Source organism: Galeopterus variegatus, unplaced genomic scaffold, assembly GCF_000696425.1.
Source record: "Galeopterus variegatus unplaced genomic scaffold, G_variegatus-3.0.2 Scaffold1296, whole genome shotgun sequence".
In the NCBI taxonomy this organism is placed as follows: Eukaryota; Metazoa; Chordata; class Mammalia; order Dermoptera; family Cynocephalidae; genus Galeopterus; species Galeopterus variegatus.
Window position 1 is genome coordinate 334,727 of NW_007727407.1, and position 21,434 is coordinate 356,160.

The 21,434-nt window shown below is 36.8% G+C and overlaps 1 protein-coding gene across 1 annotated transcript in view; it reads left to right on the top strand.

Annotated features, from left to right (window-relative positions):
* ZSWIM6 (zinc finger, SWIM-type containing 6) overlaps nt 1–21,434 on the top strand; it is a 192,881-nt gene that overhangs the window by 123,597 nt on the left and 47,850 nt on the right. Inside the window, exons 4-5 of the mRNA XM_008576126.1 lie at nt 10,320–10,468; nt 13,892–14,042. Of these exons, the coding sequence (XP_008574348.1) occupies nt 10,320–10,468; nt 13,892–14,042 (300 nt within the window). The remainder of the gene's footprint in view (nt 1–10,319; nt 10,469–13,891; nt 14,043–21,434) is intronic.

A 21,434-nucleotide genomic window follows, 5' to 3' on the forward strand; every position in this document is an offset into this window, starting at 1 on the left:
ATAGCCTAAATTAGAATACAGCCTCCTTTGCTTTCCAGCTTTGTTACCAGGGGCAAGTATCTGAATTGCTTCAGGCCTCAGTTTTCTTATTTGTAAAATGTGGACAATCAGAGTGCCTATATCACAAGATCAGGAGGGTTAAAGGAGTAAATACAAGTTGCTGTTACCACCATCATTGTGATGTGGCAGTTGACATGAGTCTTCAAGAGCAGTGGTAAACAGTTGAGGAAAATATTTGTGAACCAGTTTTTAAAAAAGTCTTTTAAAATAATCTAAGCAAGCCATTATTAAAGGTCGCAAACAATAGTAGATCTCTTTTAATAAATCTGAAGAGTTAGATGATGTAAAAATAAGACTTTCTGAGAACTTTGCATTTAATTATTTATATTTGTGTACTGATTTATTAGATGAATAATGGAAAATAACTTTTACACTGTTTATACTCTGCATTTTTAAATGAGTTTTGGAGAATGTACAAATACTTTATTGTTTTTTATTCATATAAAATACATGATTATTTCTGTACATGAATAAGTATACTATTGAACTCCTGAAGTAAATTAAATGATAATAAGAGATGAGTGATAAGGTTAGAAGAGAGAAAAATAGTAGAGGGGAGGGGCCATAAACCCTGACTGGTCTGAGTTCCCTGAGATATATGCTGATGGCAGTGCTGCTTATTTACTTCCTTTGCATTTAGCTCAAAGGAAGGTGGTTTGTTGGGGGAGTGGAACCTGGTGTATGCCAGGGTTTTACCTCAGTTATTATCCCCCACAATACAGAAAGCAGGTTGTCCTCTAACACCTCTTGGAGAGGACTCCATACTGTATCATGGCAGTAGAATTACACGGATGGACCATTGAGGATAGAAGTTGATGACAGATCTGGCTGTTCTAACTACAGTGAAATTGTACGTTGAAGTGAAGGCATTAGTCAGTCATCACCTTGAAATGAGAATTTAATGAAGGATAAAATTTAAATCTTTTCTAAAGGATGTGTTTATTCAGTGCACATTATTTTTTAGTGGTCTTAGTAGGTTTTTTCCCTCCCTGCTCTAAAGACTTTTTTTTGAGTCTGAATCACTAGTCTTGCCTTTTCCCTCTTTTTTTTTTTTTTTTTTTTTTTTTTTTTTTTTTTTTTTTCCGGCAACTGACTGGTACGGGGATCTGAACTTGTGACCTTGGGGTTATAAGGCTGCACTCTAACCAACTGAGCTAACTGGCCAGCCATGGAGCAGCAGAGTTTAAAACACGTGTACGGAGGGAGAGGAAGCAGACGTTTGCTGAATGGAGCCCTCCTGGTCAATCACTTCACATCCGCCCAATTTAATTAAACTTCAGCGGACACCTCCCCAGTGAACACATGTTGGTGGCTCCATAAATCACAAAGGTAGGCCAGGTAGGGTTTACAGAGATAAGACAAAGGATGGCCCGCCTTTAAGGAGTATGAGAAGAANTCCGGCAACGGATCGCAACCCTCAGTGTCGCACCCGTACCGGACCGGCAACGGGATCGCAAACCTCGGTGCTGAGCCCGCACCTTGCTCAGCCAGTGAGCGGGAACCGGTCTGTATGTGGGATCCGAACCCTCGGTGGGAGCGCCACCGCGCTCCCAGCGGCGCACTGTAGCAGTGCGCCACCGGGCCGGCCCCCCCTTTTCCCTCTTAATACCAATGGTTGACTTCAAGATTTTGCCTTCAGCTTGTAAGCCATTTGTACCGATGCCTTTGTAAGCCACAGAGTTGATGTTTTGTAGCTTTAACAACAGGCACTAACACTGTTAAGAGATGGCGTTCTTCTATAGGTAGACAGTGTAGTGTAGACATTTGCTGTCTGAATAGACTGAATTTGACAATTTAATTTTAACAGAAAGGATACTGCTACATAAATATAAAGCATTATTCAGACAACATTGTTACTGAAGCAGTTAGGTCACAGTTAAGATGAAGGTGTTAACTAAGTAGGCTGAAGTGTTTTCATTCCTTCTTGTTTTGAATTTGTTTTCCAGCAGAATACGAAAAGAAACTAAAACTATGGGCATATCCATGTACCGAACATAGCATAAGCCAGTTGTGAATGTGTCTTCATAGTTCAGTCTAAAATTTGCAGGATGATTAGGTGTTGTCTAATGCTTACAGGTGATTGTTTCCATGGTGTGAGACAGATATCTCATTCAGTGTGTCAAGTATTCTTCATTCAATACACTGGAGAGATGTCTGTCTGATGCCTCAGGAACTTGAATACTTTTCATTATTAAGATCCAGAATGTGCCACTATGCTTAGCATTCTCTCCAAATAAAGAATCCTTCCCTCCCCTTCCTCCCCCCATTTTTATCCCTGACAAAGATCCTGGTTCAATAGGTCTGAAATGGTGTCTAGGCATCTATTTTTCACAGTATGCCTCAGGAACTTTCAGATACTCTTAATTTTGAGAACTACTAGGGTAAGGAAGTTTTGATGTCGGGATAAATCAAAACTAAATCAGAACCAAATCAAGCAGTAGACATGCAAAGCCAAAGACTTAGATGGTGGTTCTTCATGTCCATGAATTCGCCTTTACTCTCCTTCTGTGGTGTTACATTACCAAGGTAGGAGGGTAAAATCAGACTCACACATCTCTATCTGGGAATGAGAGACAGTTAAGCTGTTTTACTTTTTTATCAACATATAATTTTACTTTCCCTGAGGGCTTGAAACTTTGAAGAATTAAGCTTCAGTAATAAAATGCCCACAACGATTAACTGCAGAGTTGTAAATATTATATAGCATTTACAATTGTAAATATAAATAAGGGTAAAAAACATGATAGAACATTTTCATGGGCCACATATTTTTTAATTTTTTAGTTTTATTATCAACAAATTCTTATTACATATCATGATTTTTCTTTAAGTCCTTTACCTGACCTATCACTCCCCAAACCTCCTCCCTCCCTCCTCCCCATCTTTAGTATCCTTAGGTTTGTTCTCTCCTTCTGAAAGTTCACCTAGTTACTATTTCCAGTTAAAAGAGATAGCCTCCTACCTTATATCATCTGAATCTAGGTGGACATGCTAAACTCAAGAGTTTTCAAGCTATGTTCCTTGAGGCACTGGTATTTACTAAATTAGAGTTCCACAGAGAATTTTTCAGGTGCAACTAGGTTCTAGTTTTTTTGGTGATGTAACTTATATTTTCCTACACTCTAATTTTTGAGAGGATATTTTTCTCAATTTAGTTTTTCTTTTTTAAAAAAAATTATTAATTGAACTTAATTGATTATACATGTTTGTACAGTACAAAATTGACTATCGATACTTGTGTACAACATGTGATGGTAAATCAAGATAATTAGCTTATTCATCATTACAGTGCATAACCATTCTTTGTGTCCATAACCAAATTCTCACTGCTTCCCCTTCCCCTTCCCCTTTCCCTTTCCTTTTCCTCTTCCTTTCTTCCTTTCCCCCTCCCAGTTATGAGTGAGAACATGTGGTATTTCCCTTTTCTTGTCTGGTTTATTTCACTTAATTTTCTACAGACTCATCCATGTTGCTGCATACGACAGAATGTCATTCTTTTTTTATGGCTAAGTAGTATTCCATTGTGTATATATACCACATTTTCCTTATCCAGTCATCCATCAATGGACACTTATGTTGGTTCCATATTTTGGCTATTGTAAATAGAGCTGTATGAACATGGGAGTGCAGGTATCCCTTCAACATGATGATTTCCGTTCCTTTGGATATATACCCAGTAGAAAGATTGCTGGATAATATGGTTGTTCTATCTGTAGTTGTTTGAGGAACCCTCCATACTGTTTTCCATAATGACTGTGCTAATTTATAGTCCCACCAACGGTATGGAAGGGTTCCCCTTTCTCTGCATCCTCACTAGCATTTCTTATTCTTGGTCTTTTTAATAATGGCCAGTCTAACGGGCGTGTGATGATGTCTCAGTGTGTTTTTGATTTGCATTTCTCTGATGACTAGTGATGCTGAGCATTTTTTCATGTACCTGTTAGCCATTTGTATGTCTTCCTTTGAAAAATGGCTATTCATGCCCTTTGCCCATTTTTTTAATTGGATTATTTGTTTTTTTACTGTATAGTTGTTTGAGTTCTTTATATATATTCTGGATATTAATCCCTTGTCAGATGTATAGTTTGCAAATATTTTCTCCTATTCTGTAGATTGTCTTTCTGCTCTGTTGATTGTTTCCTTTGCTCTGCAGAGCTTTTTAATTTGATATAATCCCATTTGTTTATTTTTTCTTCTGTTGCTTGTGCTTTTGGGGTCTTATTCATAAAGTTTTTGTCTAGTCTACTTCCTGGAGTGTTTCCCCTATGTTTTCCTTCAGTAATATTATGGTTTCGGGTCTTATATTTATGTCTTTAATACATTTTGAGTTGGTTTTCGTATATGGTGAGAGGTACAGGTCCAGTTCCTTTCTTCTGCATATGGATGTCGAATTTTCACAGCACCAACAGTCTTTTCCCCAATGTATGTTCTTGTTGCCTTTGTCAAAGATCAGTTGGCTGTAAGTATGGGGGTTGATTCCTGGGTTTTCTATTGTGTTCCATTGATCTGAATGTCTGTTTTATGGCAGTACCATGCTGTTTTGGTTACAATAGCTTTGTAATAATTTGAAGTTGGATAGTGTTATGTCTCTGGCTTTATTTTTTTTTGCTTGGGATTACTTTGGCTATTTGGGCTCTTTTATTGTTCCATATGGATGTTAGGATTGCTTTTTCTATTTCAGTGAAGAATATCATTGGTATTTTGATGGGGATTGCATTGAATCTGTAGATTGCTTTGTCTGGCTTTATTTTTTTTTGCTTGGGATTACTTTGGCTATTTGGGCTCTTTTATTGTTCCATGTGGATGTTAGGATTGCTTTTTCTATTTCAGTGAAGAATATCATTGGTATTTTGATGGGGATTGCATTGAATCTGTAGATTGCTTTGGGGAGAATGGACATTTTCGCGATATTAATTCTTGCCATCCAAGAGCATGGTATATCTTTCCACCTTTTGTGTTCTCTTTAATTTCTTTCAGGTAGTGTTTTGTAGTTCTCATTGTAGAGATCTTTCATCTCCTTGGTTAAATTGATTCCTGGGTATTTTATTTTTTTGGCAACTATTGTAAATGGGCTTGCTTTCTTGATTTCTTTTTCTGCTAGTTTGTTACTGGAGTATAAGAATGCTACTGATTTGGGGGCATTCATTTTGTATCCTGCAGTGTTACTGAAATTGTTAATTAGCTCTAAGAGGTTTTTGGTAGAGTTTATACGTTTTTCTGTATATAATCATGTCGTCTGCAAACAGGGACAGTATGACTTTGTCCTTTCCAATCTGGATGCCCTTTATTTCATTTTCTTGCCTGATTGCTCTGGCTGGTACTTCCAGTACTATGTAAAATAGGAGAGGTGAGAATGCATCCTTGTCTTGTTCCTGTTCTTAAAAGAAAAGAAAGCGTTCCCCATTTAGGATGATATTGGTGATTGGCTTATTGTAAATGGCTTTTATTGTGTTGAGATAATTTCCTTCTATACTTAATATGCTGAGTCTTTATCATAAATTGATGTTGAATTTTTCAGATGATTTTTCTGCATCTATTGAGATAATCATGTGGTTTTTGTCCTTGATTTTCTTGATGTGGTGTATTACATTTAATGACTTGCATATGTTGAACCATCCTTGCATCCCTGGGATGAGTCCTACTTCATCATGGTGTATAATTTTTTTGATGTGTTGCTGTAATCTGATTGCTAATATTTTGTTGAGGATTTTTGCCTGTATGTTCATCAAGGATATTGGCCTGTAACTTTCTTTTTTGTTGTATCTTTATCTGGTTTTGGTATCAGGGTGATGCCAACCTCATAGAATGAGTTTGGGAGAGCAGCTTCTGTTTCAATTTTCTGGAAAAGTTTGAAGAGACGTATTAATTCTTCTTGAAAGGTTTGATAGAATTCAGTTGTAAAGCTGTCTTTTCCTGGGCTTTTCTTGTTGGAATATTGCTGATTTCTGCTTCAATCTCATTGCTTGTTATTGGTCTGTTCAGGCTTTCTATTTTTTTCTTGGTTCAGTCTGGGTAGTTTGTATGTGTCCAGAAATTTATTTTCGTTAGTTTCAAGAAATTTTTTGATTTCCTGTTCAAAGCACCAAGTGTCACCAGCTCTGACCCAAGCAGGTGAGTGCCTACAGCCATGCCACAGCATAGTCAGCCCCCATCCAAGCAGTTCTAGCAGCCAGACTACTTGTGGACTTTGGCACTCAGTGCCCAACAAAGAGCAACTTAAAAAATTGGGAGCAATAACCACTGAGGATAGAAATTGGATTTATTTACCTTAGTTCATCAGAAGGAACAGTGGAAATGGATAACCAGTAGTAGCTAGTCAGTGTTTTTCCTAAGAAGAGGATAAGGAGGAATGTGTCAAATTTCCAAGGAGGATATTGGGAAGAATTTAAAAATAAAGTCGAGACCCTGTAGTTTGGTTGGGAAAGTATTTTCCAATGCATTTAGGTAAAAAATCTATAGCTATCTTTGTGCATGGCGTGTGTGTGTCTGTGTCTCCCTGGAATCAAAGGGATGGACTGGATTAGGGGCTCTGAATCCCTGTCGGATGCAGATGTTGACCTAGTGGTTAACTCTTCATGGTATTGCTTGTCCTCAAAGCTTCTTGTAAAATAGAAACACTCTAACAAATGCTTACAAACATACCAGTACCTTTCCTTAAATTTATCTTTGACTTAGGGTTGACAACCCCTGCCTTGATGACCTCAGGGCTTGACTTTAGCTCCAAGGTTCTGGGACATGTTCTTTTGAGAGAACTAGGAGACTGGATTTTAGCATTGTGGCTGTGGGAAAGTCATAACAACTTGGAACCTATTCTGTAGAATGGGGATCGTGATCTCCACTAGCTTCTAGAGGACATTGTGAGGAGAAAATGAGATAATGTATGTGAGGTTGCTTCATAGTGGTTCCTAACCTTTTCAATAAAAATCCTTTTCCCAGGGGGAAAATGTATTCGTGCCTTTCTCCGTTCCTTTTTTCCACCTTTCCTCCCAGTACTTGATTACCTGACAGTGGGTTGGTCTTCGGAAGCAGTGGTGAGCAGGTTCAATAAAACCATTGCTCTCCTGGAACTTAAACATCTACTTAGTTGTCTAGTCCCTATTTGGAACAACTTTCTCCTCCTTACTTCTGGAAGAGCTGGTCTCTCCAACTCTTCCTAAGAGGCCACTCATTCCTGTTGCCATTCAACATTCTCTTATTTCTAGATGCTCTATTTAACCTGTACTGCCTCCTGTGGTATATCTAGCTCTCTTTATTCCTCCTCTTTGCTGTTTCAAAAGTGCTTCAAATTTGCCATTTCTAAAACTGAACTAATGACCAAATAGTGCCCCTCCCACTCCTAAACTTGGTCCTTTTCTGGTGGTCTGTGTAGTCCAGTATTCTGTCTAGTTGTTTAATCCAGAAACCCATGTCTCTCTCCACCCCTTGATCTCCCATACCTCACATATCCACTTCTTTACCCAGCCTTGTTTTGTTATGTCCTAAATTCCTGCCAGATTCTCCATTTCTGCTTTCACTGTTGTTTTTCAAAGCTACCATCATTATCCTGTGTGCAGTCCATCAAAATAGTATCCTCATATATTTTTGCTCCCTAATCCATCCTACACTTTTCAGATAAAGTGGTATTTTTTAGATACATAAATATATTCACATGATTCCAATGTGAACCATTTTTAAAGCATGGAATGTATTCAATGAAGTCTCCTTTCCCCATGTCACTAGGTTACTCTTTTTAAATGTCCTTCCAAGGTATTTTATGGATATGTAAGGAGGTACTAACACATAAGCTCTTTTTAAAATCTCATTATTTACATGAAAGGTGGTATACTATACATACTTTTCTTCCTCTTGATTTTTTTCTATAAACAGTGTATGCTGGATATCTTTCTATTGTAGTACCTGGAGAATCTCCACACTGATTTCTATGGCTGGATAATATTCTCCGGTAGGAACGTTGAAATTGATACATTATCAGTACAAAACATCTTTTACTATCCATCGTATTCCATTCTTTTATTTGGATAACCTTGTCATGAATTTCCATTCATTACTCTTGGGGGGGGGGGGACACTAAGCTCTTCACCAGCCAAGGCCCTCAGAATCCAGCCCTGCTTCTCTTTCTTAGGATTGCCTTGTATTGCTCCTCCCCTCATCCTCTACTCTTGGGTTGCATGGATTGTCTTTTATTTCTTCCATGTATCATGTTTCTTCCTTTCCAAGGCCTTCCTTCCCAAGGCCTCTGCCCACCTTCTTTTCTTACTCTCACATGCAGACCCATCCCCTCCTTTCCCTGACTAGTTAACTTCTAATTAGCTTCTAATCTACTTAAGGTAGATCTTGGCTCAATGCCATTTCCTCAAGGTATGCTTACCCTAACAATCCAGAGCCAGCTCAGAGCTCTCTGATACTGTGTCTCCCAGCACCCTGTCCTCTTCCTTTGAGCAATTGTTATTTATTTTTATACATTTATATATAGGATTATTAGATTGATTATTATCTCAGACACTTAAAACTGTTTTTAATTTTTTTGGGGGGGGGCAGTATGGGGAGCTGAACTCATGACCTTGTTGTTTTAAGGCTGCACTCTAAGTAACTGAACTAATTGGCTAGCCCTTTAAAACTGTTTTTAAATAGTGGGTTGCAACCTGTTATAGGTTAGGTAATCAGTTTTAAAAGTCATGACAAGCCATTTTTTAAAAATGAAATAGAATAGAAAACATCAGACCTCTTTGCTTATAGTAAAAGTATTTTTTTAAATCAGGCTTTTGCTTCAGATTAATACATAGCTGAAATCACAAAAGTGCACGCACACACAAGTATTTTTTTAAATCAGGCTTTTGCTTCAGATTAATACATAGCTGAAATCACAAAAGTGCATGCACACACACACACACACACACACGAGTGTATTAGGTATGATGTCAAATGTATCTCATTGTGGGTCTTGGTCAAAAAAGTTGTAAAGCCTCTGAACTAGACTGTAAATTCAGTGAGTACAGGAATTCTATTTGTTTTGTATGCCATTCTATCCCCAAGTCTAGCAGAGGAATTGGCACTGAGTCAGGCACTCAGTAAATATACCAGCTGGCTGAATGAATGAGTGAGGAGAGGAATTCTGTTTGTTTTGTACACCATCTTATCCCCAGGTCCAGTAGAGAGACTGGCACTGAATCAGGCACTCAGTAAATATGCCAGCTGGTTGAATGAATGAATGAACCATACACTTTTTCAGGGAGATTCATGGACCCACCGCCTTCCTTTGTAAGGGACTAGAAGACCTGGTTCTAAGCAGATGTTAATGATCATTTCCTTGGCCAGTTGTGTCTGCATTAAATCATTAGAAGACAAGAGACAATAAAAGTAATATAAAACCAGACCTACAAATGTATTTTTTTTATGCGTTGATAATGAGATGAAACACTAGGGATGAAAGGTTTTTAGGTTAAAAATTTTTTGTATTACTTATGGATCTTAGACCTTAAAATATTCTTTTAATTTTGTTTTATTAACAAATAATAATACTTAATTTTTTACCTGCCTAAATATCTGGGTAATTTTTAAATTTTGAAGGTAGTTTAATACACACAGGGCTTATTACATAGCTGTTATCTTTTGTGTGTACTTCAGCAGTAAAATATTTATGCAGTTTAGCAAGGTGATACTACAACCTGGTTTAGTACAACAGCTGCAGTGCCTGTTCCCATGTGTCTTGATTTCCCTTTTTAATCTTCGGTTTTCTGCAACTGAAGACTTAACGTCAGCATGTAGTTTATATAGCAGCAGATAATGGCGAAAGCTTCTTGAATTAACATAGTAAAGGGAGAAATACTCTGTTGAGTTTACTTTTTTCCTAATTTTCTAATGTCTTTGAAAAACATTTTTCTAGCATGTCCTATACAGTACAGCTTTATAAACATCATATATTTATGAGAAATTTTTGCAACTTTTTAATTCTTTAGAAAACCTGTAAACTTAACTCCGAAGATACGGTCTCTGATCTTAAAATATGGGAATGTCTCAGTTCTGAAGTTCTAAAGTAAGCATTTGGCTTAACACAAATCAGGACAGTACTGGAAATAAAAGAGTGATACTTGTGTTTATTTCCAGTCATAAGTTTGTATGCATAATTGAAATTGAGATTGGATTAAAAAGTGTTTAGGCAAAAATAGAGAATCTTAATTATTTTCAAGTTTATTATCAGAATTTTTTTAGCACAGAGTTTTTATCTAGCATATGTGTTATTTTTTTCTTTCTATTTCTAGGTGCTCCTGATCCAACAGCAGGTGCTAGTATAGATGATGAAAACTGCTGGCACTTAGATGAAGAGCAGGTTCAAGAACAGGTTAAACTGTTCCTTTCCCAGGGCGGGTACCACGGATCAGGAAAGCAGCTTAATTTGCTCTTTGCAAAGGTATGATTGTTTATTTTTAAAGAAATATTCTAAATATATACATATATAAAACTATAATCGTGTTTATAATAGGATAAACGCTTTTTTTTTTAAATTTAAAGAATAGGCTTTAAGTTAATTGACCAACTAGAAATATTTGTGTTGTAATGCAGTCTTTCATTTGCTTAGATGACCTTAGACAAGATGTGGGACATTTTTGTCTTAGGTGCTATCAATAAAATGGTGAAAACTTATACAATTTTGAAAAACTTCTTTCAATAGTAAAAGCAAAATAAATAGCTTAATGTTACTTAAAATGCTGTCTTTTCAGGTAACTGCTTTCTAGTTCATTTTCTTAAGTAGAATATAACTTTAAATATAATCCTTAAAATGTGCTTTACATGTTTAACATCAGTATCTTTAAGTTAGTTTCAAAAGCAGGGTTTTAGAGTCATACAGACCTCAGTTTAAATCTTAGTTCATACTAATTGTATGAACTTTGGCAAATTATCTAAGTCAGTTTCCTCAACTATAAAATTAGCTAATAATAACATATCTCCTAACATTTTTATGATAATGGTGTTACATGATGGTATCTAAATGTTCATTTTCATCACCAAAAATTGATGGCCTAAGAAATAAAGTTATTTTGGTCATATGTTCCTTGTGAGCAGAAGCTCTATCTCTTGCTTTACCTAAAATTTTTAGTACTGTAAACATTTCTAAATATTGAGTAAAATGCTTTTTTAATAATATTAAATCAATATATTTTCATTGGGAGTATAGGCATCATGCAGATAATGTATTAAAATTGGTTTTAAGGGAACAAATAACTATGTTCATTATACTCTTGTTAAAATAGCTTCTGTAATATTCATAATAACTAAAAGATTTTTTTTTTTTTAGTTCAGAAGAATTAGAATGAACTTTGTTATTGGGAATGGCCAGAAAATAGTGTATTCTGATTAATTAGTAGTCTGTTAATAAAGATATATCTTGTATACCATATGTAGATTGCCAGTTTTCCAAGAATCAGATTATATGCATTTAACTCTAAATCTACTTCACACATGATTTACTCATTCTTTGGTAATTCACTAGCACTTCAAACTCACGTAATGCCTCAGTCAACAGTCTGAAAATTAATTACCATTATAGATGTGCTTGAGTGCTGGTTAATAGAGAGTTTTGGTTTATGTGCTTAATAGTAAAGTATTTATTTTTATTGCTATTGCTAACTGAGTAATAGGTTAGAAATCTATCAGAAAAATAAACATTAAGTCAAATTCATTCATATACTAACAATCTAAAAGTTTTGGTATATTTAGACACCCAGGAAGTATTTCATATATTCTCATTCAGCAAAGAGTACACTGTGGCCTCAGTATGAAAGATATATTATTAGACTGGTCTGCAGTTGTTATTTTTATCCCTATATATTATGTACACATTACATATGTAATATGAAGCAATAGCAGTATCTAATTTTGGAAATGGCCTAACTTTTGGAGTTAAGACAGATCTGGGTTCTGTTCCCAGATGTTCCCCCTTGTCCTTTGTGGGCAAGTTACTTAACCTCTCTGAGACTTGGTTTTATAATTCATAAAATGAGGATTATAATCTGGCCTACTTTACATGGTGCTTGTGAAGATTAAATGGTAAGTATAAATGTAAAACCATTTAGCACAATATCTGGTAAATGGCAACTCCCTTTCTTCTTCCCAGTCTTCACCTGTTTATGAGTTTTTAGTGCTTCCATAGTGGGTGTAAACTCCTTTTTAGGGATTACTGAAATAACCTTCCTGGAAGCACAACCTTTGTGATTGAGGATGGAAGTACTTTTGAGTTTTTTACAAAGCTTATTGCTAACAGTGGGTGAAGGTGTTTCATTGTGTGTCAGAGTGCAGGCCTGAGGCAGGATCTGTTGATCTTCTACATTTGGGCTGCTTTATTGAAGATTTGCCATTTTCTCCTTTACTTGACTTTCACATTGAAAGAATCCTGAAAAAAGGACCAGCACCCACACCTTGCCTGCTTTTCTACCTCTTATGACCTTGCTCCAGTAATTTCCTTCAGGGACAACTGATGTTCAGCTGGGATTCTTATGTGTGGAATATACAACTGTACACACTTGGAATGTGTGGATTCATTTAGGGTTTCTTGCAGAGAGACTTACCCTTGTGTTTCTTTTCTCCTTTCTTTCATTTGGGAAATGTAGCACAAGAGTAATGGACAGAACTTGAGGTTCCAGCTTGAGAGGCCAAGTTAACTTATTAGGTCAGTGCCTATTATTCTGCTTTGTGGATCACTCATTCCTGTATAGAGCAAGAGAGTTCTTGAATCTACAGCCCTGTCTCTTTCCTCTTACCATTGTAAAAAAACAACTTCATCTGAGTAAATAGAAGTATGCTGCTGTTGTTTATATAAAAAAAACCTCAGTGAGAGAGAACTTACTGAAATTGCTGAACTTATTAAAATCTCAAAAAATGAAAGACTTGCACAATGCTGGATTTACTAAAAACCACTGAATTGTTACCTCAGTGAGAGAGAACTTACTGAAATTGCTGAACTTATTAAAATCTCAAAAAATGAAAGAACTTGCACAATGCTGGATTTACTAAAAACCACTGAATTGTTCAGTTTAAATTGGCGAATTTTATGGTATATGAATTATGTCTCAATAAGCCTATTTTTTAAACAACTCAAGGACAGATGCTGTTGTTATAAACATTATCAAATAATTTTAAAGATTCCTGAAGAGTTCTCAAAGGACTCTGCTTTAGACTCTGCTACTGTGGTGGTAAGTACATCCAGCTGTAGAGTCAGGAAGGTGCCAAACTATTTGTCATGTTGTTTTGGTATTATTTTTCTGTAAGCTAGCGAAGTTATGGCATCTCATCCCCAGGAAGTAGCAGCACCTTGCTGAAACCTGTTTTGGTAAACTAGTTAGGTTCAGATACCTGTTTCCAGTGCCACATTTCACTTCTATAGTCTGTCAAAGCAGGAATTATGTTGTTGCCTACTTTGTTGGAGTACAATCTTTTAAGTCAAAAGTGTACTTGGTTTAGATAAGAGAGATACTTTGAAGGAAACCTGGAAAAAAATGTTCGTATGGGACATATAAAATAAGATTTAATCACTTACCTTGATCAGATATGTAAGACCCAACCAAAAAATTTTCGGAATTAGGAAGTTAGGGAAACTTCTTTTCCTCATATGAATTCTAAAACATGATTTAAAAGAAATGATCAAGTCATTGCTTTGATTAGATTGCTATTTAGGATAGAGAGTGGTTTTTAGTTTTGTTTGTTTAAGAGGGTTGGTACGAAGGCTGAACTCCTTCCAGAAGAAAGAGAGAAAAGTGGTCTGTCTCTTGTGTTGCTGTTTGCTTTTTTGTTTTTCGGTGGGGGAACAGTTTTTTAAGGTTCTGTTTTTCTTCTCTAGGTGCGGGAGATGTTGAAGATGAGGGACTCCAATGGGGCACGCATGTTGACCTTGATAACAGAGCAGTTCATGGCTGATCCTCGCCTGTCACTTTGGAGGCAGCAAGGCACTGCGATGACTGACAAATATAGGCAACTCTGGGATGAGCTGGGTAAATGTGTTTCCTGATAAATTACTATTGAGTTGTATGTAGATAAACATCATAGTTGAATGTTTCAAGAACATGGTCATAGTATTGTGAAAGAGAGCGAGCTGCTCATACATGTTGCCAACATACACTGGTTAGATGAACAGGAAGAATGAGGACTTGGGCTGGCATTTGCAGGAAACAATCTTGGCAGGGTTTTGGGGGTTAATTGCCTGATCTTGAGGAAAGTAAGTACAGGAATCTGCCTTTAAATATTTGGGAAAAAAGCTATATTATTTTAAAATATATTTTAAATGTATCTTAGAGCTGGTTACTTATTTCAACATTAATATTGTAGTCAGTTCAGCTAAAATTTGGTCTGTCTTCCCTTTCTCCCACATTGGAGTTACCAAAAGTAGTTTGGATATTCATTTTATTTGTGGCTGCTATAGACTTAGATATTGATGTTGACCCTCAGAATGGAAAAGATACAGCAAACTCTAATATTTATTGCTTCCCAAATCTCTGGTGGTTAAAGATAAAAACGATCAAGCCACTAGTCATGTTCATTAAAAGGATACTGGGAATTTTGTTGGGAAGAGTCTTGTTACCCAGTGCTCGTTGCTAGGGAAGTAATGGGTGAAGAATTTGTTATCTTGTCTTTATATTAAATCCGTAAGTTACAAATGAAATTTTTCACAAAACATTATATCAGTGCCTATGTTAATTTTATGAATGGATAATGCTTGCTATATTTACTAGAAGATCCTAATCTCAATGAAACTCCTCTTGGCTAATGATGGACCACATCATGTTGATTGATTGCAGGTCTGGTCTAGACCAAGAGAAGCTATTCTCTGTGAAGATACCACATGATTTTAATAGGAAGGAACATTTGAGATGAACTGTTTTACAGATAAGGAAATAAGTCCAGGGCAGTTAGGAGACTTCCACAAGATGACATTGTGTAATCTAGGGTTATGCAACAAATTGGTAAAGAATTTGATGTCAGTGTTTCCTTTTTCATCTAAATAGAATGTGCATTCAGACATTTGGCTGTGGACAGAAACTCTTGACGTTTTTTATGTGTGTCTTTTATTTGCCAACTGTTAAATATTTGTTGAACTTTTTCCCTGACATCTTTTCTTAAGTACCTTGTAGTAACTTTTTCTTGGTACTTTCTTTGGGTCCCCTGAAATAATGGTAGTGGCCTTTCTCCCCAACCAAAATTTAAATCAATCTGTAACTATAGTAGATAGTTTTGATATATTGGAGTGATGTTTGGGCGGCACAGTGTGGTGGTTAAAGAACACAAGTCTTTAATTGTTGCTTTGTGTTGCTTCGCCCCCCCCCACGGATTTGTCACCCCACTTCCCCTGGGTGATGGAGATGCAATCTTCTGAGCAGTGAGAGGCCCCGAAGTGGTTAATCTCCTGGAACCCTCAAGAGAGATGCATTCCTTCCTTCCTTGGGAAATTAACGCTGAATTGGGATTCTCTCCCTGAATTTATTTTCCAGACCAGGAAGTTACAGGAAGAGAACAAAGGTGGGGTTATAGTTTAACAATATAGGCTGGTAACATCAGTAAAACAAGCAAAGTGACATTCCATAATGCAATTTGCAAAAGATTAATATAGCAATTTCTCAGTATCTTTACATAACAGTCAGTAACTAGTCTGTCTTTGAGCCAGCAACCTGCTGTGCCACAATGCTTATCTTGCAACAGAGACTTATAGCCTGAAGGAAATTTCCTGTCCTTGCAAGGTCAATATTTGAAACTGCAAGGCTTTGGAAAACCAGGCCCTGTGAAGTACATATGCTTTATAGTATATTCCACATTTAATGTGTGGTTTAAACAAATATTTTTATAGAATACTGAATGATTTATTTTTCCAAGTAAACTCTCCTCGGTTTTATAACTACAGTACATGTTGAGTTGACTAATTGGTTTATAAAAGTAAAAAGGACTAGCATTTAATAACTATAATGGAGGGGATCATTTAAGGAAAAACTATTGGATTAATATTAAATGGGTACAATTTAAAGAGTTTTGGTACTTCGAGAAACTTAGAATTACAAGTAACTGGTTATGAAGAAAATACCAGCTACATTTTTTGTTTACTAAAAAAAGTACAAATGACACAATCAGATGAAATTTGCATGTTCACATTTAACCCATAGTCACATCTCACTTTTCTAAGTTGGTTTTGAAAATTATGTACCTGAACCCTCAATCAAAAGTATAAATTCTCATTAGGTGGAAGTTTTCACTAGCTTATTCTAGTTATGTCCTCTGTTGGACTACTTTCTAATTAAGGACCAGGCTTTATACAAGTTCTTTGATTTTAGTATGGTATGAAGAGCACAATTTCTTGTCCTGTGCTTTTTTTTTTTTTTACAACCTCCCCCCCACCATTGCTAGCTAGACTGCTAGAAATTATCTTATGTACTCTCATTTGCCATTTTAATGGTGTTTAAATTCTGTGAAGAGTCCCATGTAGAAGTAACAAGCTATCACATCTTAATATTCATTCACCAAAAAATTAACAAAAAGTTGCTTCTGAACTACAAAAGGAACGGTTTTTGCTTCTTAATAAAATGGGGGAATTTGACTTTGTGCCCCTACACAGGGCTCACATTGCTTCAAGGCTCTGCTTTGGAATTAAATGCTGAGCACTGCCAGATGCCAGACATTGAGAAGAGGCTGAGTTTTGTCGGCAAATGGGATCTGCAAGTTAATTGGTGTTTTCTGCAGGCTTCTGGCTGTGAAATGAAATTGGAAGCCCTTTAGCCACATGGATAATACAGGACCTGAATACAAATGTCACATGTCACCATCAGGACCCACTGTGAGACAATAGTGTTCCCACTCCAACACTGTGCCATTACAGATCATTTAAATATGGGGATTACATTTAAACTAAAAGCCCCATTTGCCTTTTACTGCAATTTAAATGTCCTCTTAGCAAAAGCTAAGTGACAAATTAAATGAAAAAAGTGCCCACATTTTTAAAGCTGTAATGCAAAACAACCTTTTATTGCTTCTCATGTGCCACGAATGAATCATTATACTTGTCAACCCTAAACCAAGCCATAATTGGAGCAGCTACTGTTATCAAAGTGGGGCCGCTCTGTGACAGCTTAATAAAGCTGAAACTGTTAAATTAAATCTCAGATGCTTAACTCCTCAGCTAGCACCGGTAGATTCGATGGGTCCGTTTCTGGCACTGGCCAATACCCAGGAAGAAAAAAAAAGATTCCTGGCATGAAAGCCTTAATCTGATAAAAGTGTACAAGTGAGAGTGTCTTAGCCAAGTAACTCTGCTTCTTGGCAAAGCGATTTGGAGCTATCAAGTTGTCAGCCAGAAGATTACAGAATTGTTTTCATAGGACCAGATATCTCCCTCCCCAAGATTTACCATTTTCTAATTATATGTGATTTATGAAAATTTGTGTTGATGTTTCAAAATTAGTTTTTGAAATAGCATATGCTCGTTTGAACTTTTTCTGTTTTTCAAATAAATATATTAAACTTATTTGTGGTACAAATAGGCCTGATTTCTTCCCCCCATCCTCCAAGTAACAAAGGGACTGATTATTCCCAATTCTTCTTTTCTAACATAAGTGCTTATGATATTCATCTGGTTCGAGTTATTTTTTGTGATTTACTCCTTGATTTTCATAATGTAGTATGAAATAGATACAGATGCATACTGTTAAGATCTTTTTAGTGCATATCATTTGCAGATACATTTATCTTATATATGAATTTTTTTTCAAATATTAATTTTACTTTCTCTACGGGATGTTTATTTTCCCAAATGTGCAGCAGTTTTCTCAAGATGAGGACTGTTGTATCATAATCAGCTGTTAGAAAAAGTGTATATTAAAATCTTAAAACAGAAAGTCCTATTACAGTGTTAGAGGCACACATTTGATAGAGGCTATACAGTTAGTAGAAGCTATAGAACACGTACCTCTTCAATTGCATTCTTTATTCAGTGACATGCAAATTTTCTGGAAAGCAAATCACAGAAATAACCCTTGGATTTCGATTGGTGGTGAGCACACCTACTGTTAGCCCTAATGGCTGTCTGTTCAGCACACTTAATTACTGTGGGGGTCTTCAGGGATGAGGGGATATATTGTAACCTCTCATCTGTGTTGACGGGTCTCTTTCCTTAAATGTCTTCCTAGACTGTAATTTTACTTTGCTTCATAAAACTATAGGTTGCGGCTGCCAGTCTATTAAAACCTAATTAAAATAGATGTCATTAGAGGAAACAGTTAAATAAGATTTAATTACAGTTTTATCACAGGGAAAGACTCTTTAAATTTTCATTTTCAAGTATTACATAATATGGTTTTCTCCAAGTTTTAAACACTTAACTTTCTCTCCGAGCTGAGGCATATACTTTGCTTTCTAGCATGTAAATCCTGTTTATTGAGGAGATGATGTGCTGCCATTACACAGGCCCTGTGCTCAGTTCACAAGAACAGGATGGTATCTCTGATGGTTCTTTTCACAGCTTCTCATCTGAGTACTTAACTGTGTGAGCAGAAATAGCTGTAGGTGTTTCTTTCTAGTTTGGATTTCGTTGTAAGGTTAGTTTGACCACTTGTTATAAAGCCACAGCTATAATGTGCCTTGGTGAGGTGTAGACAGATTGAGTGGTATACAGATTCAGGGCACTTAGAACCAAGATAAATCTAACTATGTTCAGCAGTAGAAAACTCTGCCCACCCATTTGTACTACATTTATTGCAAAATACTGGAAATTACTGACTCCATGGACCCAGATGCTGTACCATCTGCCGACCCAGACACAAGTAGTGATTCTTTTGCACCCAGCCACACTATTTTTATTTTTTAGCATAACAAATTTACTTAATATCAGTTTTACATGACACTGGAGCCTTCTGAAATGAAGGCCCAAAGAAACCGGGAAAATATTTTTTAGGGTAGTCATGCAGAAGTATGATTGGAGAACAAGAGAGTATGATCTAATGGTGATAAACTGCAAAGAACATAGCAAGGCCTGTGTGTTCTGGTTCTTTCTATTCCTCTGTGTCTTCGTTTCTTTCTTCTGTTTATAGGGAAGGACTCTTCTGGAATGAGGGTCTCATGACCTACTCTAGAGGAAGGTCGGAGAATTCTTTTATGGCCTGCTTTAAGGGAGAATAGTATGAGAAGGTCAGAGAGACCTTCCTGCTTCAGCTGTTTTCTCAAATGCCGAGGTGCCATTTTTGGGGTAGCATATCCTGAATCCCGTTGTGTCTATACTATGACATTAAAAAAATCAAGTTGTAAAAAAGTATGTTTTAGTATAGATAGATGTCAAAATATATTGCTAAGTGAAAAAGACAGATTATAATGTAGTATATTCAAAAATAAATCATTTTCATAAAAATAGTAACAACTGTATTAGTTATTTATTTCTGCGTAACAAATTATCCCAAAATTTAGCTGCTTGAAACAACAAATGTTTATTATCTCACAGCTTCTGTAGGTCAGGAATCTGGGTGCATCTTAGGTGAGTCCTCTGGCAGTGAAGGTGTCAGCAGGGTCTTCAGTCATCTCAGGGCTTGACTTGGGAAGGATCCACTTCCAAACTCACTCTTATATCTGTTGACTGAAGGCATCATTTTCTTGCCACCTGGGCCTCTCCACAGGACAGCTCACAATATGCCAACTATTTTCCCTCACGGTGAGTTGGGGGGGTGAGGGCAAGCAAGGTGGTAGTCACAGTCTTTTTGCAATGTAATCTCAGAAGTAACATCCCATCACTTTTTTTTATAGTAAAATATACGTAACATAATAGTTATCATTTTAACCATTTTTCAGGTGTACCGTTCAGTGGCATTAAGTATATTCATGTTGTTGTACAACCAGCACCACGGTCTACATCCAGAACACCTTTCGTCTTGCAGAACTGAAATTCTGCACCCATTACACAGTATTTTAAAAGACTGTTATGTGCATCTCTGCCAGGCAGTCTCTCAGAGCAGAGCAGGGGCAAAGGGAAGCTCACCTGGGTGGGATTAACCATTTTTCAGGTGTACCGTTCAGTGGCATTAAGTATATTCATGTTGTTGTACAACCATCACCACGGTCTACATCCAGAACACCTTTCGTCTTGTAGAACTGAAATTCTGCACCCATTACACAGTATTTTAAAGACTGTTATGTGCATCTCTGCCAGGCAGTCTCTCAGAGCAGAGCAGGGGCAAAGGGAAGCTCACCTGGGTGGGGATAAACCCTGTAAAAGCTGCCTGGCCCAGTGGGTGTGCCTATCCATACTACCACAGTCCTGATTGCAATGGTCAGCTGAGCTTACCTAATTAAGTCACTGATCCACATGTATATAGTGACTCTGACTTCAAATTCTTTGAGAAAACAAACACATTGATGTAGAATAGCCAAACACATGATATTGATTGAGAACTGTATCATATAAGAAACTTAAGCATGAATACAAATACTACATGCTACAGATGGGATACAAAGAAATTTTGATCCTGTTTTCCAGTCCCCTTCGATAAGGAGCTGGTGAAGACCCCTAGCTCACTGTTTTTGCTCTGGCCTGTACTAGGACCAGTAATAACAACACAGTTGCCAACACTTATTTATCTCATGCGTTCTGTAGGCTCTGCAGAGCTTTCCTGCTTGTGGGCTGTCCTGCTATGGAATGGGGTCAGTGTCTGCTTCTCCCGCATTATTCATAGCTCTCTCTTTATACGACTTTGTCAATTGTATTACTCAGGAAGGTTTACTTGCCTCCAGCGCTGTAGTCAGAATGCTTATCTGCTGCTGGGTCCTCATTCCGAAAGCCTGGTTTCATTCTCTGTGCAGTCCTACTGCCTTCTGTCTCTCAAAACAGAGCTCTGTATTCTTGGGTCAGAGGCCTCTGAGTTCTGCCCCACTGTGGGGGTGAAAAACGGGGTTTACTCTGCTTCTTTAAGTAGGCAGAGTAATTTCTAGTTTGGGTCAGAAGTTAACCAAAAGAGAGAATGCACATTTCTGTACAGTGAGCAAACCTATGATAAATACTTGCTCTGTAATACTATTAACCATCCTTCTCTTGATTGCAGTTGCTAGTGTTTAATTATCCTTTCAGTACCCTGTATGGGAAAGAGTGGAATTAAAAAGAAAAAAATTCTTAAATAGGTATTAATAGAAAATACAGGTTGAGCATCCCTAATCCAAAATTGGAAATGCTTCAAAATCTAAACAACCAATGTGATGCTCAAAGGAAATGCCCATGGGAGCATTTTGGATTTTCAGATTAGTGATGCTCAACAGGTAAGTATGCTGCAAATATTTCAAAATCTGAAAAAATTTTCAAATCTGAAACACTTCTGATCCTAAGCATTTTGTATACAGGACATTCAACCTGTAGTAGATTCTCAGGATTA